We start from the raw sequence: 23161 nt of genomic DNA, 5'->3' as shown, positions 1-23161 counted from the left end.
ACATAAAGACAGAGAAAGCGACTTTGTTTTATACTATGTAGTGATAGGGTAAAAATATGGCCTTAGCCCTCATAGAAGGCCCCTATCCCTGAAGAAGGAACATCTGATGATGATAATGGTAGTCAAATAAAACACCAAATAATTATCTAAACATATATTTCATTTAATAACTGTAAGTCTTAACATCCAAGCCCTCGCCGGCTATCTTGTCGTCAATCCAATTGCGCAAGTTACCAACATCCACATACACGCCGGGAGTACCGTCCTCCCCACACCCGATCCCCCACGCGACTATACCGTTCTGTACATAACGGTCTTTTTCGTACTGTTTAAAAAAGAAAATAAATTTATTGCCAAAAACATTACATACAAAATTTCTCTTAAAATTAAATGAGGTCTCCGCAAAAGAGAGTAAGAGTAAAGAGAGTAACATAATAATAATAACAAAGTAGGAGCATGAAAAAATGAATTAAAAATTATAAAAGTATGTTGTTTACAAATCAAATGTCAGAACAAGAGGAAAAAGTATATTCAACCGTGGTATAATTATTAATTACTCGTAATTTTACAACTTTGTGGCGTACTGGAGGAAACTTAGTGAAACCCCTAGTTTTTCTCCGTCTCCACCGGGAATCGAACCCAGGACCCTTCGATTCTACGCTCACGCGTTAACCCTTGTACCAAGGCAGCGATTTGAGAGATCATGTGGGAATTTCACTCAGTTAAGATGTGAAAGCTCTTACGAAGTAATAAATTGTTTGTATCGGTCAATTACCATTCAAACTCAATCATTTATTTATTCATAGTTTTACCATGTACCACCAATTTGAGTAAAATCATAATAAAAAAGACCGTCTCACCTGTATAGGACAAACGAGGGGTGAACCCCCATCCCCTTTACAAGTATCTTTCCCCCCAATTCCCCCCGCGCACATAAACGACGTGTGGAGTTCGAAGAAATGACCCAAACGCGTTTTGCGTAACGCAGTTTGACATTGACGTCTTTCGACTACAGGTAATTCCACCTGGAAGCAAAAAATGCATTTATATTTTATTTTATTACACTTTATTATGCTAGTATACATATTTCTATTACTTAAAACTAAAACTTATAGCTAGTGCGGCCTTATCACTAAAGAATGATCGCTTCCAGGCATTTATAAATATTAGTACACATAGGATAGGTTTTATCCCGAAAATCCCACGGGAACGGGAACTATGCGGGATTTTCTTTGAAAACGCGAGCGAAGCTCTATATGCGTGCTAAATTTCATTGTAACCGGTTCAGTAGTGTTTGCGTGAAAGAGTAACAAACACACATACACGTCCATCCTCACAAACTTTCGCTTTTTTAATATTAGTAGGATACAGATGAATTTAATAAAAGAGCGTGTAAAACACTGTCAATAAAAAAAGACGGGTTGCACTGGGGGAGTGCCGGCAGAAGTGAAAACTTGATTATTAACGTTGAGCATGTTTGATATTTTGGAATGGTATCCGTCTTACGCTTTTTCGATCAGGTCACGTGTCCTGATACCCAACGCCACTAAAGAAGTTTTCACTTCAAAAATATTAAAAAAAACTCACCCGCTTCAATATAACCTGGTACCGTCCCTCCTTCCCGAACTTATCCTTACCCCACCCGGACGCAAAGCACTGAGTCCCCCCCACAGCACGTTCCCGGGGGGGAGGTAAGCATACCACCCCTACGTTGGGCGCCAACTCCAGAGGGGATGATAGAATTAATAGGGCTATATCGTAGAATAGGTTATCTGTAAAAAAAAGATGTCAGAAGTGACTTTTGCAAGATTCCAAAATCGTCGCCTTATTCTATGACGTGACGGTATTGCCATGACGCGACCTTGAAATTTAACTCTCAACGAGCAACGAGAAGTTTCACTTCAAAAAAACATTTCTTAGTGTTATGGCGAAAGACGATGGTCGAATTCCGTTTAAAAAATTTCTTATTTATAAGGCATTTGAATGCTAAACAAAATATGAAATTCAACAAAGGCCGCCTTCCATCGTAACAATATTCTAAAGCTGAAGTGTTTGTTTGTTTGTTTGAACGAGCTAATCTCAAGAATTACTGGTCCGATTTGAAAAATTCTTTCAGTGTTAGATAGCCCATTTATCAAGGAAGGCTATATATCATTACGCTAAGACCAACAGGAGCGGAGCCACGCGGGTGAAACCGCGCAGCGCAGCTAGTGTTTCATATTGGTTGAGACGGTTGTTTTAATAATAATATCTCTCGCCAATTATTGAGATGATTATCTCAATAATTGGCGTGAGGTGTCCTTTAGGGCACATAAAACCTAAACAGTAGAAAGGTTGGCCGAGAGATCAAGGCGTCGTCGCCTTGGAATGGCAGAAAGACGCGGGTTCGAATCACGCCTCGTGATCGAATTTTATTTATCTTAAAAAAATGTCATTTAAAAAGGTCAGAATGTTTACGTTTTATATCTCGTCTCGTTGGCCTTAGTATAGATAATTCAGACAACTTACAAAAACAAATATTCACTAATTGAAGAATTTTTAACAGATTTTAAACGCGACTTATTTATATGTATTATTTAACCCGTGATTTACAACGAGCGTGTTCACGGGCCATCTCGTAAATGATGAATAAATCTCGTTTAAAATCCGTTTAAAGTCCTAAAAACTTGTGTTAGTCAATAAAAAATACTCACTCTTATTAAAGTCCTTATGCACGATCGTCTTATCCACATCCCGATCTTGGTGCGGATAGATCTCTTTCGTCGTTTGCGTGTCCCATTCCCCTGCTCTGACCTTCAGAGCCTTCGTAGTGGTCACATAATGAGCAGCTGTTAGCACCACTTTAGGGTGTATTAACGAACCACCCCCCACATATACGTTGAGTTTCTGACCATCTGGCTCATCATCGTTAACAGGCTCTATCCTGGGATCAACGTAATTCAAACTGGAGGTCAGATTAGATGACATGGTGTGGGAACGGTCGGGTCATTGGTTTTGACGTGCATGGTTTACTTTCGAGCATTATAAATAAATATAAATAAATATTATAGGACATTATTACACAAATCGACCTAGTCCCACAGTAAGCTCAATTAAGGCTTGTATTGTGGGTACTAGGCGACGATAAATATAATATTTAATAAATACATAATATATAGATAACACTCAATTATTTATTTAGTAGCATTTATTTAGTACTAGTGGTCCGCCCCGGCTTCGCCCGTGGTACATATTTTGCAATAAAAGGTAGCCTATGTCCTCTCTCGGGTATCAAATTATCTCCATACCAAATTTCATGCAAATTGGTTCAGTAGTTTAGGCGTGATTGAGTAACAGACAGACAGACAGAGTTACTTTCGCATTTATAATATTAGTAAGGATTACCCGAATACGGTAGCGAACAGCCGATCGGTACGCGATTAGAGTATCTATAATACACTACGTAAGAGCCTATTCATTCCGTTCCCAATATCGTATCTATCTTCGGTTTAACCCTACTAAAGATAGAAAATGCTATCTATTTTTTGTTTTAGCGTCCCCATAAGCTTAATAGCGATAAGCTAACCTATCTCTGATCGCTATCTATCGTCTGGAAGACTAACTGCTTACTAGAGGTATATTTTTCTCTTTGAATTTGTCTATTTGAGCGTCCCAATAACGTTTTGACAGCTGTCAGCCAGTAATGGCCGTTCCCAATGTCGTATCTATCTTACGATAGATAGAACCTTACTAGCTATCGGAGATAGCTGTCTATCTATAACCGTAGTTTGAATATTGGCCATCAAACTATAACAGTATCATATAACGTCGGTAGTCCGTGGTAACCCTAGGTATCCCGATGGCACGCGATTAAATCTCTTAGATAGTATAGGTATTATAGATACTTAAATCGCGTACCGATCGGCTGTTCGCGACTCGGAGAGTCTCTATATCTATCTACTCGGGCGCGCTCGGCACTGCAATGGCTGATCACCGTATGATCGTATTGTCGTGCATTGGACAATCATTAACACAGGTACAGGGTGATGTTAAAGTCGTTCGAAAAATAGATAACAATAAACTTAATAATTTGCTTGATGGGATGATTTTACGAATACAGAGTGTCCATATAAATTATATGATAACTTAAAAACTACCATCCAAAACTGTTATAATCAATCACAATTTGAACATATAATTTCAACATCAAGTAAAAGAAACAAAGATCCTTGGATCACTACCACCATAAAAACTATGTGTAAAAAAAAAGATTTATCTTTTATTGAATGGAAAAATGATCCGACTAATAAAATACTTCGATTAAAATACAATAGATTACGTAACAAAACGCGCAAATTCATAGAAAAATCAAGAAATAATTACTACCTTAATCAAATTAATCAAAACTACAACAACAGTCATGCTTTATGGCAAATTCTGAATTCATTAACAGGTCGCTGCAAAAATTCTATAGACAATTGTATCTTAAAAGCATTTCATAAAAATAACATAGACATTAAAACAATTGCTAATAATTTTGCACAAGAATTTTATTATAGTATTAAACAAATTATTCCTAAATGCAATAAGCGTCTATTATGTGAAAATGATTATTATTATCCACAAAATAAATCAATGCTACTTAAAAAAGCTAACAGAGAAAAAGTATGTAATATAATAAAAAAACTTAATATCAACAAAGCTCCTGGACTCGACAACATTCGATGTATTGACATAAAAAATATATGCACTAAAATCGTAGACATTATCGTTAAATTTATTAATGCATCTATTGTTAATGCTAAATATCCTATAGAGTTGAAAACTGGGATAATCCGACCTATTCACAAAAAGGGTTCGCGAAGTGAGTATGAAAATTATCGCCCGATTACCATTCTTCCGGTATTAGACAAAATCGTGGAAAAATTTATAGCCGAACAAATGCAGAATTTCTATGCCGTAAATAAAATTTTATCTGTCTCTCAATTTGGATTTCAACCATGTAAGTCAACTTCACAACTCTTGTCAAAATTTACAGATGAAGTAAACTCATGTCTCGATAACAAAAAACATGTACTGCTATTATTTATCGATTATAGTAGGGCATTCGATACACTCAGGCATGACACTCTTATACACAAACTAGACAACTCCGGTATCCGTGGACCTCTTCTGGGATGGTTTAAAGATTATCTTGCTAATAGAAAATTTCGTGTTAAAGTAGGCGATGAAATGAGCAATGAAATGACCGTCACCGAGGGTACAGCACAGGGCTCTGTGTTAGGACCTTTATTGTACTTGGCGTATGTTAATGATATGGAACATGTCATCAACAACTGTTCTATCTATCAATATGCTGATGACACCTGTCTTATAGCCTCAGACAAAAATATTAACATTGCAGCTCAACAGTTACAGGAAGATTTTACGCGTATCCTAATGTGGTCGCACGATGCGGGTCTTGTCATAAATGTTAAGAAAACAAAAATAGTACATGTACACTCGAGCCATTTGAAAAACTGTAATAATTTTAAAATCATTGCGCATAATCACAAGGCTACATATTATAACTCGGACTGCTCGTGTGAATGTGTGGATCAAGTGCCTTACTATACTTACTTAGGACTAATTGTTGATAATAGGTTTAATTGGAACCATCATATAGATAATCTGTGTGAAAAACTTAGGGCCATACTCTCAAAATTATATATCATCAGAAATAAAGTACCATACAAAATTCTTCTTTGTGTCTACAGATCATTGGCAGAATCGATAATACAGTACGGTATCACAAGTTATGGACGCACATTTAATACTTACATAGATAGGATCGCAAATTTACAACTAAGAATAATCAAAAAAATTGTACCTATTAATATTAAAAACAAGTTTAAAGATAAACCTCTCGAACTATTTAGCTATTGTAATGTACTGCCAATAAAACAAATGTTTCAAAAGTTTTTTCTCATAGAACAATTTCATAACATAAACTTTCAAAATCCCATTTCGCATCAGTTTGCTACCAGACAAATAACTAACAATAAATTAATGATTCCTAAAGTACATAATTTTTATGGGAAGCGTACGTCAAATCTCTTATTACCCACTATACTTAACTCTATGCCACGAAAAGTCACGAAGGTCGTTAATATTAAAAACTATAAAAGAATATACAAAATATATTTTCACGAATTAATAAAAACAATAAAATGAACATAAAAAACAACATTGTAATGAACACCCTGTATTTGTATGTCATGAATAGATAAGGAACCGGTTTAAGTAGGCACATCTTTTGTCTTCCTTGCGAATAACAAACGGTGTTTATGCGACTGTGAGCGTTGCTACAAACCTCGTAAGGTTTCGCATCGCAAAATTGTATTTTAAATAAATGTGAAAGCTTGTTTTCTAAATAAATAAATAAATAAATCATGATGAACTAATCTTACACATTTTAACCAGGCTAGGTATTGGAAACATGCCGTGAAACAAACATACAGTGCAAGCTTGCCCATTTTTAACCCGAAATAAATGTTAAATAAGAAATGAATAATTATCCTGACTGATAAAGTATAGTTAAAAACTATATTGTCGCTAATTCTTTATAAGGGGTAAGTGCACAGTTTAAATATAATCTGTCTGTTAAAATGTCTATATTAAATCTGTTTGTGATATTGTGGACATAGCTATTGATCTTATCTAAATCTTAATACTATTATAAAGGCGAAAGTTTGTATGGATGTATGGATGTATGGATGTATGGATGTTTGTTACTCTTTCACGTAAAAACTACTGAACCGATTACAATGAAATTTAGCACACATATAGAGGGTAACTTGGATTAACACATAGGATAGGTTTTATCCCGGAAATCCCACGGGAACGGGAACTATGCGGGTTTTCCTTTGAAAATGCGGGCGAAGCCGCGGGCGGAAATCTAGTTCTAAATAAAAAAGGTATAAATTAGTTAATACAAAGTTCATTCAAGCGTAGAGTGAGGAACCTTCTAGGGAAGCACATACCATGTTAGACCACATCTCAGCTTAACATCAGGCGAGATTGTGGTCAAGCGCTTCCCTATTCTCAATAAAAAAAGAAATATAACAAAAAAATGTGTGCGTGTACTAGTGTACACACGTACGAAGTGAAACTTCTTTATGACCTTATTTTTCAAAAAAATAATTTACTACATATATGCAACTTTACAGAAATACGTCGAATCACGCGTGGTAGGGATAAGTAAAAGATGGCGCGTAACGGAAAAATGTCACGCGTAACGAAAAAATGTTACACTAAATTTTTTCCCAACCCCGATAAAGAAGTTTCACTTCAGCAAGTGCAACCCCGTGCTTTTAACATGCTCGTGCAGACCAGTGCAAAGAAAACATAATAACATTGACGCATAATAAACAACTAGACACACAAACACGCTCAAAAATTGTCCAAAGTTAAAGTCTGCCTATGCGTCCATTGAGCAGAGTTTTCTAATGAACAATGGAATTTGAACATTACTGCGACGGAATATGGTGTTGATTCAATTAACAATGCCATTAATCAACCGATTTTTAAAAAAAGGAAGAGGTTTTTGATACAACTGTATTTTTATGTGTTTGTTACCACATAACTTTAGTCTGAGTGAACCGATTTTGATGATTCTTTTTTATATATTTTTATGATATATTACTTATTTATTAAATAAAATTGTGAGTCAAGTTTTTTATAGTGCGTCAATAATAATTTATTATGTAAATCTTACTTCAAAACAGCGACCATCCAAGGGAACTCCCCGAACTTGGCTTCACCATCTTTATCACCAGTGATACGGAACCCGACACCATCGGGATTCCTCCAACCGCAACCTTGACGCTGTAAATTTTGGTTTTACCAATCATAAATAAATAAATAATAAATAAATAAATATTTCAGGACAATTTTCACACACGGCACAATCTAATCACATACTAAGCTTTCGCTTGTGTCATGGAAACCAGATGGCTGATAAACACACTTATATAATTTTAAATAAATACTTATATAGATAATTAACACCCAGACACAGAGCAAACATCTATGTTCATCACACAAATATTTGCCCCGGGTGGGAATCGAACCCACGACCTCAGGCTTGGAAGGCAGGGCCACTACCAACCAAGCCAACCGGTCAGTCGTATATATAATAAATCATTTATAGTATAAAAACATGGTAAGTACATAGAATGATATTTAGATTAAAATTATAGAACAGTCATATTTTTACTATACCTACTAATATTATAATTAATGCGAATTGCAAAAGTAACTCTGTCTGTCTGTTTGTTACGCTTTCCCGCTTAAACCTCTTCCGCCCGCGGCTCGCCCGCATGGTGTTTTGATAAAAGGTAGCCTATGTTCTTTCTGAGGGTCTAAAGATTGTCTGTGCCAAATTTCATCAAAATCAGTTGAGAGGTTTAAGCGGGAAAGCGTAACAGACAGACAGAGTTACTTTCGCATTTATAATATTACTAGATTTCCGCCCGCGGCTTCGCCCGCGTTTGCAAAGGAAAACCCGCATAGTTCCCGTTCCGGGATTTCCGGGATAAAAACTATCCTATGTGTTAATCCAAATTACCCTCTATATGTGTGCTAAATTTCATTGTAATCGGTTCAGTAGTTTTTACGTGAAAGAGTAACAAACATCCATACATCCATACATCCTTACAAACTTTCGCCTTTATAATATATATATTAGATTATAATATATATTAGATATTAGAAGTAGGGATATTACCTGATCAGCGATAGGTGGCGCTGGGGTGATAGGATTGTCTGGGTTCCTCGTGTCTGGGACCGCGCAACACACATCAAGGTATGACGGACATGGGCCATCTTGGACTCTGAAAGATTAATATAAATATTATAGACGAGAAAATTTGTAAAAATCTTCTACTATATAAAAATAAGTCGGGTTTTCCTTCCTGACGCTATAACTCCAGAACGCACGAACCGATATCCACGGTTTTGCATTCATTGGAAAGGTCTCGGGCTCCGTGAGGTTTATAGCAAAGAAATAGTGTCTCTGGTGGCTCTTTTATACAATTATCACAGATTTTTATGATTTGTGTCATATTTAAGTATACATAATATGTATATACATATAGTAAAAGGTCATTGCCGGTCAAAACTCGATTTCGGCAGTTTAAAGTGGTTTTGACCGAGGTCAGACTGTTTAATACCAGTTTTTATTGCATTTTTATTTTCCTTTTTTCATTGATGTAGCTTATTAACCAAAAAAACATATTCCGTTTGAAACGCAGGTAAACGGACAAATTAAGTATTTCTTTATTTATCTATAGCTCATGAGCTACTAGCTGTGCCCCGCGGTTTTACACGCCTTGCTCCGCTACTTCCTCAATAAATGGATATCTAACAGTGAAATAAATTTTAAAATCGGACCCGAAGTTCTTGACATTATGTGATCCCAATCAAACTTTATAATTTATACTAATATTATATAGCTGAAGAGTTTGTTTGAACGCGCTAATCTCAGGAACTATTGGTTCGATTTGAAAAAATCTCTCGGTGTTAGATAGCCCATTTATCGAGGTAAGCTAAAAGCTATATATCATCACGCTAAGACCAACAGAAGCGGAGCCACGAGGGTGAAACCGTGGGGCACAGCTAGTGTTAGTTTATATTGAAATAGCAAGCGGCACAGACCACAGTATACAACTTACCGTATATCAATTATTCCAACACCGTCTGTGATCACAGAGTTATTCGCGTTACACAGGTAATATCTCACGCACTCCCCTTGTCCACCATCTTCCATGGTACACGGCGTGTACTCTGTGTCTTGGTTCACTGAAAATTAATGTCATAATCCATACTATTATTAATATTATAAATGCGAAAGTAACTCTGTCTGTCTGTCTGTTACTCAATCACGCCTTAACTACTGAACCTATTTGCATGAAATTTGGTATGGAGATATTTTGATACCCGAGAAAGGACATAGGCTACCTTTTATTGCGAAATATGTACCACGGGCGAAGCCGGGGCGGACCTCTAGTCTTATAATAAATCGTCTAGATTGTAGGTAAATGAATAATACAAAACCAAATATCTCTGTTCCTAATACGTTTCGAGATTTATGTCCATAATAACTTTTGCTCACAATATATTGCTCTTTTAAAATATTCAAGTTTCATCACTGGCCGCGAAAGTTCATCACGACGCCTTACCCAAACCGCTTTAAAACGCGAAGAAATACTATATCACTGATTACGATTTACGATCTTTCTCACTTGACACTTACCTTTAGGCGGTGGTACGATAGTAGAAGGTGTCGGTATCTTAGTGTTCGCGTTGGTAACCGCGTTGTCCGCTGTTGGAGTACTTGGTGTCCCGAAAAGATCCCGAATGATCGCGTCCAGGTCCCCAGCCATTTCCGTTTGCGCGCTGGCGTATGCCAGGCACACCACGAACAGGATTATTGACTTGTTCATCTGTAAATAATATAAAAATGAATAAGTAAAAATATTTAGTACTTTAATAGATGCATAAATAAACTTAGTTATATTCATCATCATTAATCTACTATATAAAAATAAGTCGGGTTTTCCTTCCTGACGCTATAACTCCAGAACGCACGAACCGATTTCCACGGTTTTGCATTCGTTGGAAAGGTCTCGGGCTCCGTGATGTTTATAGCAAAGAAAAGGAGTCTCTGTTGGCGAAACGAAGTTCGCCGGGTTTGCTAGTTATCTATACAAGTATTTATTTAAAAATTATATATGTATGTTCTAGCCATCTGGTTTAAATAACACAAGCGTAAGCTTAGTATGGGATCAGATCGTGCCGTGTGTGAATATTGTCCTGAAATCCAACTATTTATTTATTTTATCATCATCATCAGCCCATATACGTTCCCACTGCTGAGATATGGGCCTCCTAAGAGGGTACAGAGGCCATACCTTTATTTCCAGTCAGTTTACGCCATGAATTGAACTGACTGGCAAATTCACATTATGATTATAACCGTGGCTGGTTGTTGCGATCATAATATGAATTTGCCAGTCAGTTCAATTAGCTGCGTAATCTGCCTGGAAATAAGGTTGAATATTAATAATACATCATCAGCCCACATACGATCCCACTGCTGGGATACGGGCCTCCTATGAGGGTACAGGCCATAATCCACCACGCTGGCCAAGTGCGGGAAAGCAGATGTCACGTCATGTCATCGAACTTTTGAAAATATCTATACTAATATTATAAAGCTGAAGAGTTTGTTTGTTTGAACGCGCTAATCTCAGGAACTGCTGGTCCGATTTGAAAAATTCTTTTGGTGTCGGATAGCCCATTTATCGAGGAAGGCTATATTATATCATCACGCTGAGACCAATACGAGTGGAGCAATGCGGGTGAAACCGCGCGGCACAGCTAGTATAATATAAATTGAAAACGGATTTATTTCCTGCATGCCCGCCTGGTCTCGAACTCCGGGCTTATAGATTTGAAGTCTGATGTAAGATGTCCTCACCACTGAGCCATTACTGCACAACTAATATTACAAATTATGCGTAACTCTGTCTGTGTATAATTTGAAAAATGTATGATTAACTAGCTATCCACCCGCGTAGTCAAACCTGCATAGTTCCCGTTCCAGTGCGTATTCTGGAATAAAACCTACCTACCTACATACCACACAAATTGCATCTAAATCGGTTCAGTGGCTTTGATGTGAAGAAGAGACAGACAGATATAATATTAGTTAGAATAGACTAATTATGTGACAACGTGTATAATCCCTACTAATATTATAAATGCGAAAGTAACTCTGTCTGTCTGTCTGTTACGCTTTCCCGCTTTAACCTCTCAACCGATTTTGATGAAATTTTGCAACAGACAATCTTTAGACCCTGAGAAAGAGCATAGGCTACCTTTTTGTCAAAACACCACGCGGTCGAAGCCGCGGGCGGAAGCTAGTAAATAGTAAATAGAGATAAAGCGGTCAGACAGTTATATAAACAAACTATAAGAATCAAATTAATCAATAAAATATTAAAATGTATCTAAGGTAGTTTGGTGCTTTAACTCACAAATGTTCTGATTGTTTTTGACATAGTAGGTAACAAAAACTTGTTTCATTTTTTCCTCAAATCAAGCTGTTTATTTTAAAAGGGGACAATGTATTTTTGAATGTTATTTTACCGCTTAATTTTATTATCTACCGACCAATATTTGCCAAAGAATATTAGTGTTTACTGGCAAAATAGCTTTTATGGGCTAGATTTATAAAGATTATAATAATTCGTAGATTATATGTATACTAGCTTTCCGTCCGCGGCTTCGCCCGCGTTTTCAAAGAAAAACCCGCATAGTTCCTGTTCCCGTGGGATTTCCGGGATAAAACCTATCCTATGTGTTAATCCAAGTTACCCTCTATATGTGTGCTTAATTTCATTGTAATCGGTTCAGTAGTATTTGCGTGAAAGAGTAACAAACATACATACATACACATGCATCCATCCTCACAAACTTTCGCATTTATTATATTAGTAGGATAGGATAGGATAGTAGGACAGTAGAATAGGATTGTACAGCCCCGGATCGGGGGGGGGAGGCAAACCTGGGCATTCGCCCCGGGCGTCAGTTTCATGAGGCGCCAAATCCTTGAGACAAGAATTCGAATTAACTATCGTTGATTGTGTGTTTCTGTTTTATGTCACAAATCAAAATTATTAGCTGATTTAGATAATAAAATGTTTAGATTTATTAAAGGGACATTTGATTGAATAATTCACGTTAAATAAATATTATTTCACATTTAAATCGAACACTCATCTTTGTGTTCACGTTTTTAGATATCGAAATAAAACCACATTTAAATAAATATTGCTAAATTAACTGCACTTTTTATAAAGTCGGAAAAACGTCAAAGTAAATAATGACACTACTTAGAAGTCATTAATTCTGCTATTAATTGCAACAGGACGATAAATAAAGTATTGTACGTTGTTATTTATCATTCTACATTATAGCTAGTAGTAGTGTTACTAGCTTTCCGCCCGCGGCTTCGCCCGCGTTTTCAAAGAAAAGCCGCATAGTTCCCGTACCCGTGGGATTTCCGGGATAAAACCTATCCTATGTGTTAACCCAAGTTACCCTCTATATGTGTGCTAAATTTCATTGCAATCTATTCAGTAGGTAGTATTGGCGTGAAAGAGTAACAAACACACATATTTACAAGATATGTTTTATATATTTATAGAGTAAATAAATCGTGTTAAATCCGTTAAAAAAGTATTTATTTTTAAACATAGAACCCCATTTTTATTAGTTGCTCAAAAAACCGTACAATTTTTAATCGGAATGCTCCATCGAAAACCTGTAAGCTATTAAATTATTCAAACTATTATAGTTTCCAATTTGTTTTTTGTAACGTGCATATAACACCCATCCATTAAATGACCGCGCGTAACCTCGCTTCACCTTCTAAAGAACCGGACTAAAACTAGTAACTAACCTTGAAATCTCATCTTTATTTGTACAACAATCGAGTTTTTTAGAATTCCTCAATATATTGAGGAAAACCGCGAAATAATGTTTTTAATTATTTACTAAATTCAAGGCTTATTTACGCAAGAACTGACATATTTGGTTATTTAAAAAACTCCATTATTTTGCATCATTAAATCAGGAATTGTTCTTACATTAAATTGTGACGTAAAAACCTTTTAATTCTAGGAAATTTATGGTTTAAACTAAGGGTTTAAAATATGTTTAAGGTTTCACAATTCATAGGCTTTTCAAATTAGTAGTATAGATTTTCCGAAGGATTTTCCTAATAAAATGAAAGGTATTTAACTTGACTAAGGGCCGATTTTTCAATCGTTGGTTAAAATTTATCCGTCCAATAAAGTATTACACGAACATTTTAAAATTTCACCTGTATACTGTCAAATACGGACAAATATAATATATTTTTGAAATGTTAGTTACGTTATTCGATCCTAAGTTAAAATATCTTGATTACTGCAACATAATATTTAGGGTTTTGGAATGTTTTATAAAATAAAGTCGATAGTTGCTCAGTTAAATATTTTTTTTTTCAAAAAGTGCCCAATGTTTTTAACCGACTTCAAAGAAAGGAGGAGGTTATCAATTCGGCCGGTATATTTTTTTTAAAAGTGCCAATTGGTTTTTATCTCCCACTAGATATCCGCCCGAGGCTTCGCCCCCTTTGTCTAAAACCTAATAAATTATATACTAAAACCTTCCTCTTGAATCACTCTATCTAATAAAAAAACCGCATCAAAATAGGTTGCGTAGTTTTAAAGATTTAAGCATACATAGGGACAGAGAACGACTTTGCTTTATACTATGTAACTAGTGATTAGTTGGATAATAATACTTCAGAAGTATATAATTATCATAGTAAATATTGGAAAACCCCAAAACTAAATGTAAACGCGACCAAAGTCGCGGTCAAAAGCTAGTATCACATAAAATCTATCATGAATATCAATGTCAATAAAACCATATAAAACTAAGAATCTCTTCAACACGCTGTCAAAACACCTATTACATTTTATTATGATAACTCGTTCTTGCTAAACTGTTTTATTTGCATAATCTGTGGTAAAAAAAACTATAATGAGTCTGTGGTTTTGACAGTGACGTAATCCGAGAATTTGGCGGGCTATCGTTAAAACTTAAATAAACTAAATAGTTTTATTTTTATTAGTTTATTTTATTACTAGCTGTGCCCCGCGGTTTTACCCGCATTGCTCCGTTTCATAATATTAGTAAATAGTAGGTGTAGATTTAAAGGCTTTTAAATTTTAATAATAACTAGCTGTTCCCCGCGGTTTCACCCGCGTTTCTCCGCTCTTGTTGGTCTTAACATGATGATAATATATAGCCTTCTTCGATAAATGGGCTATCTGACACTGAAATAATTTTTAAAATCAGACCAGAAGTTCCTGAGATTAGCGGGTTCAAACAAACAAACTCTTCAGCTTTATAATATTAAGTATAGATATATACTTAATTCGAATTGAATTTTAATTCATAGATATGATATTTTTAGGTACCTAACTATGGATCATTTTAAATGAGACTGAAATTGTAATACATAGTAGGGGAGCCAAAGAAGGGATTTTGGGATTTACTCGAGCGCGTCATATTAAAATAAGGAACGGTAGCTTTTTATGAATACTTCTAGCAAGTATGAGCAGATAATATTGGTGGATGCGCTCAGGGGACCCACTGGAAAATTAAAAAAATGCATAATTTTATGCTTCTTATAATTATTATTAACTAGCTTTCCGCCCGCGGCTTCGCCCGCGTTTGCAAAGAAAAACCAGCATAGTTCCCGTTCCCGTGGGATTTCAGGGATAAAACCTATCCTATGTGTTAATCCAAGTTACCCTCTATATGTGTGCTGAATTTCATCGTAATCAGTTCAGTATTCGCGTGAAAGAGTAACAAAAACATACATACACATCCTCTCAAACTTTCGCATTTATAATATTAGTAGGATAGGATAGGATGTAATTAACCCTCTCCCCCATGTGTTAATCTAACGCGCTTAATCACCACAAAATATCAATATCTAACGCGCTTAAATATTTCCAGGCAATTTTTTTCTTTTCTTTAATTTTTAAAAATAAAAAAGACGCTCAAAATTGAAACATTATAGCACCGTTTTTTCTCGCTATCGTCTAATCCAGGTACTAATTCTAATAGGTTTCCGTAACGCTCACAGTAAATCCACACATTTAACATCGTGGGCTCCCCTACTATAAGATATCGATCTATCTTCTTCTTATATATAAAAATGAATCGCAAAATGTGTTGGTAAGCGCATAACTCGAGAACGGCTGAACCGATTTCGATAATTTTTTTTTTATTATATTCCTTGAAGTACGAGGATGGTTCTTATGTAGAGAAAACGTAAATATTATGTACCACGGGTGAAGCCGGGGCGGACCGCTAGTCTTATATATAAAAATGAATCGCAAAATGTGTTGGTAAGCGCATAACTCGAGAACGGCTGAACCGATTTCGATAATTCTTTTTTTATTATATTCCTTGAAGTACGAGGATGGTTTTTATGTAGAAAAAACGTAAATATGTACCACGGGCGAAGCCGGGGCGGACCGCTAGTCTATAATATAAAAATGAATCGCAAAATGTGTTGGTAAGCGCATAACTCGAGAACGGCTGAACCGATTTCGATAATTCTTTTTTTATTATATTCCTTGAAGTACGAGGATGGTTCTTATGTAGAGAAAACGTAAACATGTAGGGCGACCACGGGCGAAGCCGGGGCGGACCGCTAGTTATATATAAAAATGAATCGCAAAATGTGTTGGTAAGCGCATAACTCGAGAACGGCTGAACCGATTTCGATAATTCTTTTTTTATTATTTTCCTTGAAGTAGTTACGAGGATGGTTCTTATGTAGAGAAAACGTAAACATGTACCACGGGCGAAGCCGGGGCGGACCGCTAGTATTTTATAACTTCATTTTTATTTTTATTCATATTGTATGCATGGACGTATAAAAAAAGACGGACGCCGTATTACGAACAAACAACGTGAATCCACCATAGTAAGCTAGCGATCGTGTAAAGACAATAAACACGCACACACTCTCACCATAGTCAGCTAGTCGGCCGCCATTACGTCGTGAACTACCGACTGATTAACTGCGTCACTGTTTCACAAAAAATATTTAAAATGCTGTCTTGCGTGGTTAAATGGTGTCGCAACAGTACAATTTTAAATAACAAAACACGAGGGATTACATTCCACAGGGAAGCAAGTTATTTCTTTTATGTTTTAATGACAAAATTATTACGGCAAAATTTATAGAAAAAAATACAGCCGCCATTGTCAACAGGACAGCTGTTGCCATGGCAACATGGCACACACACATGGATGTTTCGCCGCCATTACTAGGCTTCACTCAATGTTTAGGCGATATACCGTCCGTCTTTTTTTATACGTCCATGATTGTATGTATATATTATATGTATAAATTAATTCGTCTGTAAGGTCAAACACAAAACAACTGATAAACAGGTTTAAGTTTAATGACACTCAAATTTATAGAATACTAGCAATGCCCTGCGGTTTCACCCGCATAGATAGCGATATCACAGTATTACCATTATTTCCTACAGTAAGGAATCGCCTTTGATGTCGCGCGATGCCGCCGCCAGCGTAGGTACTTACGCTGCCACACGAAAATACGCTAGGGTTGCAACAAATGGAAAATAAAACAATTGTGATTATTAATATTATGATGAAATCTTTATTCATATGTACATTCAAAATAATTGCGATTATTAAATCTGATGTAATTATTTGTTTATAAATATATAATTACAGATATTGCACTGCTAAATATTATTTACGTGGACACTTTATTCTTGGATGTTCTTAATTGTATATTATTTCATTTAACTAAGTAATGCATTCGCATTGGGATGTACAATCTAGACATGCGCAAAACAGTACGTCAAATAGTAATGCAACATCACGCATCTCTTCCACGGAAGTGATATTACTCCGTAACATCACACATTACCCGATCGATTTTTAATGAAATGATGACCGATTAATATTTAAGGTGATATGTGAAGTATTACAGATCATATTGAAAAATAGCAATAATAACTGCAATGCTTATTAGTTATTACGTATCGTAAAATTACAATTTAAGTGAATATTTAAAAAATGTAGTTGATTTTCCTTCATACTTGGCCACGTACTTTATGTTGTTTGATAATAATTGTAATGAACGCAAGCAAATGTAAAGCAAAATAAAAAAAAGTGAGTGATGCGAGTGATGTTTGTAACTGATGCGTAATGCGTGATGTTGCATTACGTGTCAAAGTGATATTACTTTTGTACTATTACACGCATTACCTACCCATGTCTAGTACAATCTGATTAGAAAATAATGAGGACAACATATATACATAGCTTTGATTTTAATTCAACAGATACAATTAATACAATCTTTCTGAAATATTGTTTCCTTCTGGGATTTCAATGTAGATTTACATCCTTAAACCGAACAGTTTGTGCGCGCCATAATAGAATATGTAAGTACCTATGTATAATAAAATTATTACACTAAAAATACGACTGCGACATCCTTTCGCGCTAGGTAAAGCAAACTAAGCGTGTTTGCTTTACGCGGCCCGCGTCGCCCGACCCCCGCCAGTTCCCCTCCGTTTCTCTGCACAAGTACATTCGTCGCACTACTGTAGGAAATAATGGTAATACCACAGTATTACAATACTATTTCCTACAGTAAGGAATCGCCTTTGATGTCGCGCGATGCCGCCGCCAGCGTAGGTACTTACGCTGCCACACGAAAATACGCTAGGGTTGCAACAAATGGGAAATAAAACAATTGTGATTATTAATATTATGATGAAATCATTTATTCATATGTACATTCAAAATAATTGCGATTATTAAATCTGATGTAATTATTTGTTCATAAATATATAATTACAGATATTGCACTGCTAAATATTATTTACATGGACACTTTATTTTTGGATGTTCTTAATTGTATATTATTACATTTAACTAAGTAATGCATTCGCATTGGGATGTACAATCTGATTAGAAAATAATGAGGACAACATATACATTATACATAGCTTTGATTTTAATTCAACAGATACAATTAATACAATATTTCTGAAATATTGTTTGCTGGGATTTCAATGTAGATTTACATCCGTAAACCGAACAGTTTGTGCGCGCCATAATAGAATATGTAAGTACCTATGTATAATAAAATTATTACACAAAAAATACGACTGCGTCATCCTTTCGCGCTAGGTAAAGCAAACTAAGCGTGTTTGCTTTACGCGGCCCGCGTCGCCCGACCCCCGCCAGTTCCCCTCCGTTTCTCTGCACAAGTACATTCGTCGCACTACTGTAGGAAATAATGGTAATACTGTGGCGATATCGTGACAGTGAAAAGTCTACTATAAGGTCGGACTATAGGTTTAATTTTTATCACATGAAAATCACCTTTACCCCGTCCCGCACTACGGCCTGCTCATTGTATTGAACAGTATACCTACTATTTTCTGTAGATTGACACTTTTAAAAATTCGTTATATCTTTTGAATGGAATATCCATTTTTTTTTCATTTAAAAAGTATTTTGCTGGTATTGAAACAGTCTATAATAAAACATTTATAATAGAGTCATTGGATAAGGATTAATATACGTGTATGGATAACATGGTTTGATTACTGTCGGCACTTCTATTTACTTTGAAAACGTAAAAAAGTTGTTGTAGTAACATAACTACTGAAGATGGACATATGGTATCGCGGACTTTCTTGTAGATATTGATCAATTCTATAATACCGTAGAACATTTTTTGTTCTATCTTCAATAGATTCCGCAGCGCACGCGATGACAGAAGTTTTATTGAGGAATTTTTTACACCTTGGGTTACATTATTGCATTTTTGGTAAGGATCTCTAATTTTTTTGAAAATGCAATATAGCCTATGTTGCTCAGTGAAGATGCAGCTTTCTAATGGTAAAAGAATTTTTGAAATCGGTCCAGTAGTTTATGCGTGAAAACCATACATACATACATAATTAAATAATTACAAACCTTTCCTCTTTATAATATTAGTATAGATTAGCTGTGCTCCGCGGTTTTACCCGCACTCCGCAGTGCTCCGCTCCTATTGGTCTTAGCTTGATGATTTAGCCTATAGCCTTCCTCAAACAATAAACTCTTCACCTTTATTATATTAGTATAGATTGGGTTTAGTTTAGAGAAAGCGGGCGAAACCGCGGGCTGGTTGCTAGTTTAGTAGTTAGGTAAGGTTCGCGGTTCAAATGCTTATATAAATATAGATAATGTACAATTGAATACACTGCGAATTTATGGGCAATCACAAACTATGCATTATGAAAGAAATGACCTCATACGACCTCCAACATCAGTTTATAAAAAATAAATAAATCTATATACTTAATATTATAAAGCTTAAGGGTTTGTTTGTTTGTTGGAACGGCGAACGCGCTAATCTCGGGAACTACTGGTCCGATTTGAAAAATTATTTTGTTGTTAGATAGCCCATTTATCGAGAAAGGCTATAATATGTCACATCACGCTGCGCTAAGACCAACAGGGGCGAAGCAACGCGGATAAAACCGCGGGACACAGCTTGTACTAAATATAATGTAACAAGATCGTTAAAACTAACTACGACAATCTTTAAATTTAGTTCAATGTGAAATTAAGTTTAGAATATTGATTTAATAAATGTAAGAAGAGACCGTCATAAAATATAGTTTTATTAAATTAAATTTTATATTACACTAGGTTTCCGCCCGCGGCTTCGCCCGCGCAGTCAAAGAAAATCCCGCATAGTTCCCGTTCCTGTGGGACTTCCGGGATTGCGTCATTTTCCCGGGATTAAAAGTAGCCTATGTCCTTTCTCGGGTATCAAAATATCTCCATACCAAATTTCATGAAAATTGGTTCAGCAGTTTAGGCGTGATTGAGTAACAGACAGACAGAGTTACTTTCGCATTTATTATATTAATATGGATTCCTTTAGTAGGTAACTAATATAAATATGTAATTAGGGAACTCCCCGATTAGCAACGAAACTTGTGAAAACCCCAGGGAAGTTCCCTCTTTATAACTCGACCGACTCGACTCGACTCGACTCGATCATCTCTAGTTTCTAGTATCTAATCTGTGACTCGATGGTATATTAAATTTATAGCTTTATAAAATAATTTAATAAGATTATTAAATTAATAAGATTGGTAATTATTACGAATCTTCTATTAGATAATACGTGTAATATTTAAGACCAAATCTAAAAAATAAAATATATATATCAAACTAGATGATATTTTCGAGGATTCCGTTTGATCAAAAACTTAAAATATAGAGGTAAATTGACTTGATAAAAAAATTCACGAAGTTACCTCTAATTTTCACAGTTTTACGATTTCCCCGGAAAGCCAGTACGTTATAACTTATAATTGTGAACCGTAAATAATCTTATATGAAACGTTTTATAGCAATTATAATTTATTTCACTAATTATTATGCTCTAAAATATTCTCAGGAACTACTGGTCCGATTTGAAAAATTCATTAATTGTTACATAGCCCATTTATCGAGGAAGCGTTCCGCCCGCGGCTTCACCCGCATTTTCAAAGAAAAACCCGCATAGTTCCCGTTCCCGTGGGATTTCCGGGATAAAACCTATCCTATGTGTAAATCCAAGTTACCCTCTATATGTGTGCTAAATTTCATTGTAATCGGTTCAGTAGAATTTGCGTGAAAGAATAACAAACACACACACACACATCCTCACAAACTTTCACATTTATAATATTAGTAGGATATATTATATCATCGCCCAAGCATCGCCCTAAGACCAACAGGAGCGGAGCAATGCGGGTGAAACCGCGGAGCACAGCTAGTTTCGTATATTTTGCATATGATATTTGAATAATAGGTACAAGCTGATCCGGGAAACGACATTTTTCTGGGACAACAGGAGGTAATAAAAAATTACAACTTACTCTCTGACCTTTGACACAAAAATTAATTAAAAACCGATCAAGCTGTTTCAGAATAATTTGGTTACAAAAAAAACGAAAACTTTATAGACATTTAAAACAAAAATAAGTATAATCAGCTCACAATTTCCACAAATTGACAAATTCCTACTACAGATATCCATATATATATACCTAGGTACCATACTAACGTTCCGCGCGCGACTTCGCACGTTTTGTAGAAAAGTTTATTCAAAAACCTCAAGAACTAGGTAGTTATCTATTAAAGAAAAACCTCATAAAAATCCATTTCGTAGTTTTAAAGATTTACATACATAGGCACGGACAGACAGTGACAGAGACTTTGTTTTGTAATATTATTTAAATAAACAGTATTTATGATAAACAAAACAATAATAAGTTCTTGATAATAGCCTCAGCATTTTAAGAACAAAGCTTTTCAGTAAGTTACATAATATTGACATTATTTTCCTGAGCATCATAATGTTTTTGTAAATAGGTACCATCATCATTAGTCATAAATGATAAACAAATCATCTATATATGTATTAAAAATAACATTTTCTCGTTATAGTAATACAAATAATATTATATAAATAAGTAAATATTAAAACAAAGACTCACCGTGTTAAAACTGGCATCACGTCTTACTGGTACAATGGTCACTCAACGTATAATATTATGTTTTATTTTCCTTAACGTTGACCTCCACAGTAATCGCGACATTATGATAGTATTAAATAACTCGATTCTATCATCTCTCTCCGATTTATTGAATGCAGTCATAAAACTCGAGTTAATAGTCTGTTGACAAAAATACCAACTATTATAAATATTGTGATAATTAATACATAAGTAGGTATGTACCTAGCTAAGGTACCCCGTACCTAAATATTATTTACGTTTTTTGTCAAAGAGTTTTTTTGAAATTTAGCGCAGGTTAGAAAAACTTAAGACCTTCGAAAAGGATGGCAGTTTCTGCCGCGAAATTAAAACTTATTTTTGTGAAAATATTTTAAAATAGGTACAAACAATCTTCATAAAACGTATCAGCTGCTTTCTATGCATCGAAGTATAACAATTCATTGACATTAATTAGGTGTAGTACCTAATACTGTGATTTAGGTACCTATATATTAATAAAAACGTACATTATGTTTCAACCTTTAATTTTTGGAAATACCCATTGCTATGTGCAGTGTAAACGTACTGGTTTTTCTGTTTATGCACACTAAGATTATCCAGAATTTGATGTCAAGGTTCAATCAGTTCAATATTCATCTGATAAGTTTTAAAAATAAAACTTTCAATTACGCTTCCAATGTTATGTATTGAGATGTATTGTCACAGAATACATAATAGTAGCTAAACGCTAGTATTGTTATAATAATAATATCTATCTACTATCTCGTTATAAATTATAATTAACAATATGTTAAACTTTAAAGATAGAAATGTAAATGTTCAAACTTCAAAGTTTGGTAATATAGTATATTATTAACTGTGGTAATATTATAAAATAAATTACCAGTAATCACCAGTAATATGTACATTTTACCATGGACTAATAGAATTTTACAACGCTTTTGATT

The 23161-nt window shown here is 35.2% G+C and overlaps 1 protein-coding gene and 1 pseudogene across 2 annotated transcripts; one reads left to right on the top strand and one right to left on the bottom strand.

Moving 5' to 3' along the window:
- Positions 1-23161, top strand: part of LOC149896180 (uncharacterized) — a 257603-nt pseudogene that overhangs the window by 110395 nt on the left and 124047 nt on the right.
- LOC149896189 (phenoloxidase-activating factor 2-like) lies at positions 140-22349 on the bottom strand. Of its 2 annotated transcripts, none has more exons than XM_090117948.1 (9): positions 22194-22349; positions 10274-10463; positions 9693-9819; positions 8747-8852; positions 7736-7845; positions 2694-2944; positions 1588-1772; positions 861-1025; positions 140-325 (listed from the first exon to the last, which is right to left on the bottom strand). In XM_090117948.1, the coding sequence occupies exons 2-9, from the start codon at positions 10461-10463 to the stop codon at positions 164-166; spliced, it is 1296 nt and encodes a 431-aa protein (XP_089974074.1). In that variant the 5' UTR covers positions 22194-22349; the 3' UTR covers positions 140-163. The 2 variants fall into 2 exon arrangements, with proteins under 2 accessions (XP_089974074.1, XP_089974075.1); XM_090117949.1 differs by having other exon boundaries at positions 2694-2923.

Source organism: Colias eurytheme, chromosome 29, assembly GCF_061535395.1.
Source record: "Colias eurytheme isolate Ceu_HAF_F1 chromosome 29, ilColEury1 Martin Lab GWU primary, whole genome shotgun sequence".
In the NCBI taxonomy this organism is placed as follows: domain Eukaryota; kingdom Metazoa; phylum Arthropoda; class Insecta; order Lepidoptera; family Pieridae; genus Colias; species Colias eurytheme.
This window is presented reverse-complemented; position numbering and strand designations above follow the sequence as displayed.

Excerpts from the sequence above, each read along its gene's own strand:
- LOC149896189 (XM_090117948.1), bottom strand. The coding sequence starts at position 10,463 with ATGAACAAGTCAATAATCCTGTTCGTGGTGTGCCTGGCATACGCCAGC. Across the intron at positions 7,846-8,746 it reads CGCCACCTATCGCTGATCAG|CGTCAAGGTTGCGGTTGGAG; the intron begins GTAATATCCCTA and ends CAAAATTTACAG. Across the intron at positions 1,773-2,693 it reads GCATAAGGACTTTAATAAGA|ATAACCTATTCTACGATATA; the intron begins GTGAGTATTTTT and ends TTTTTTTTACAG.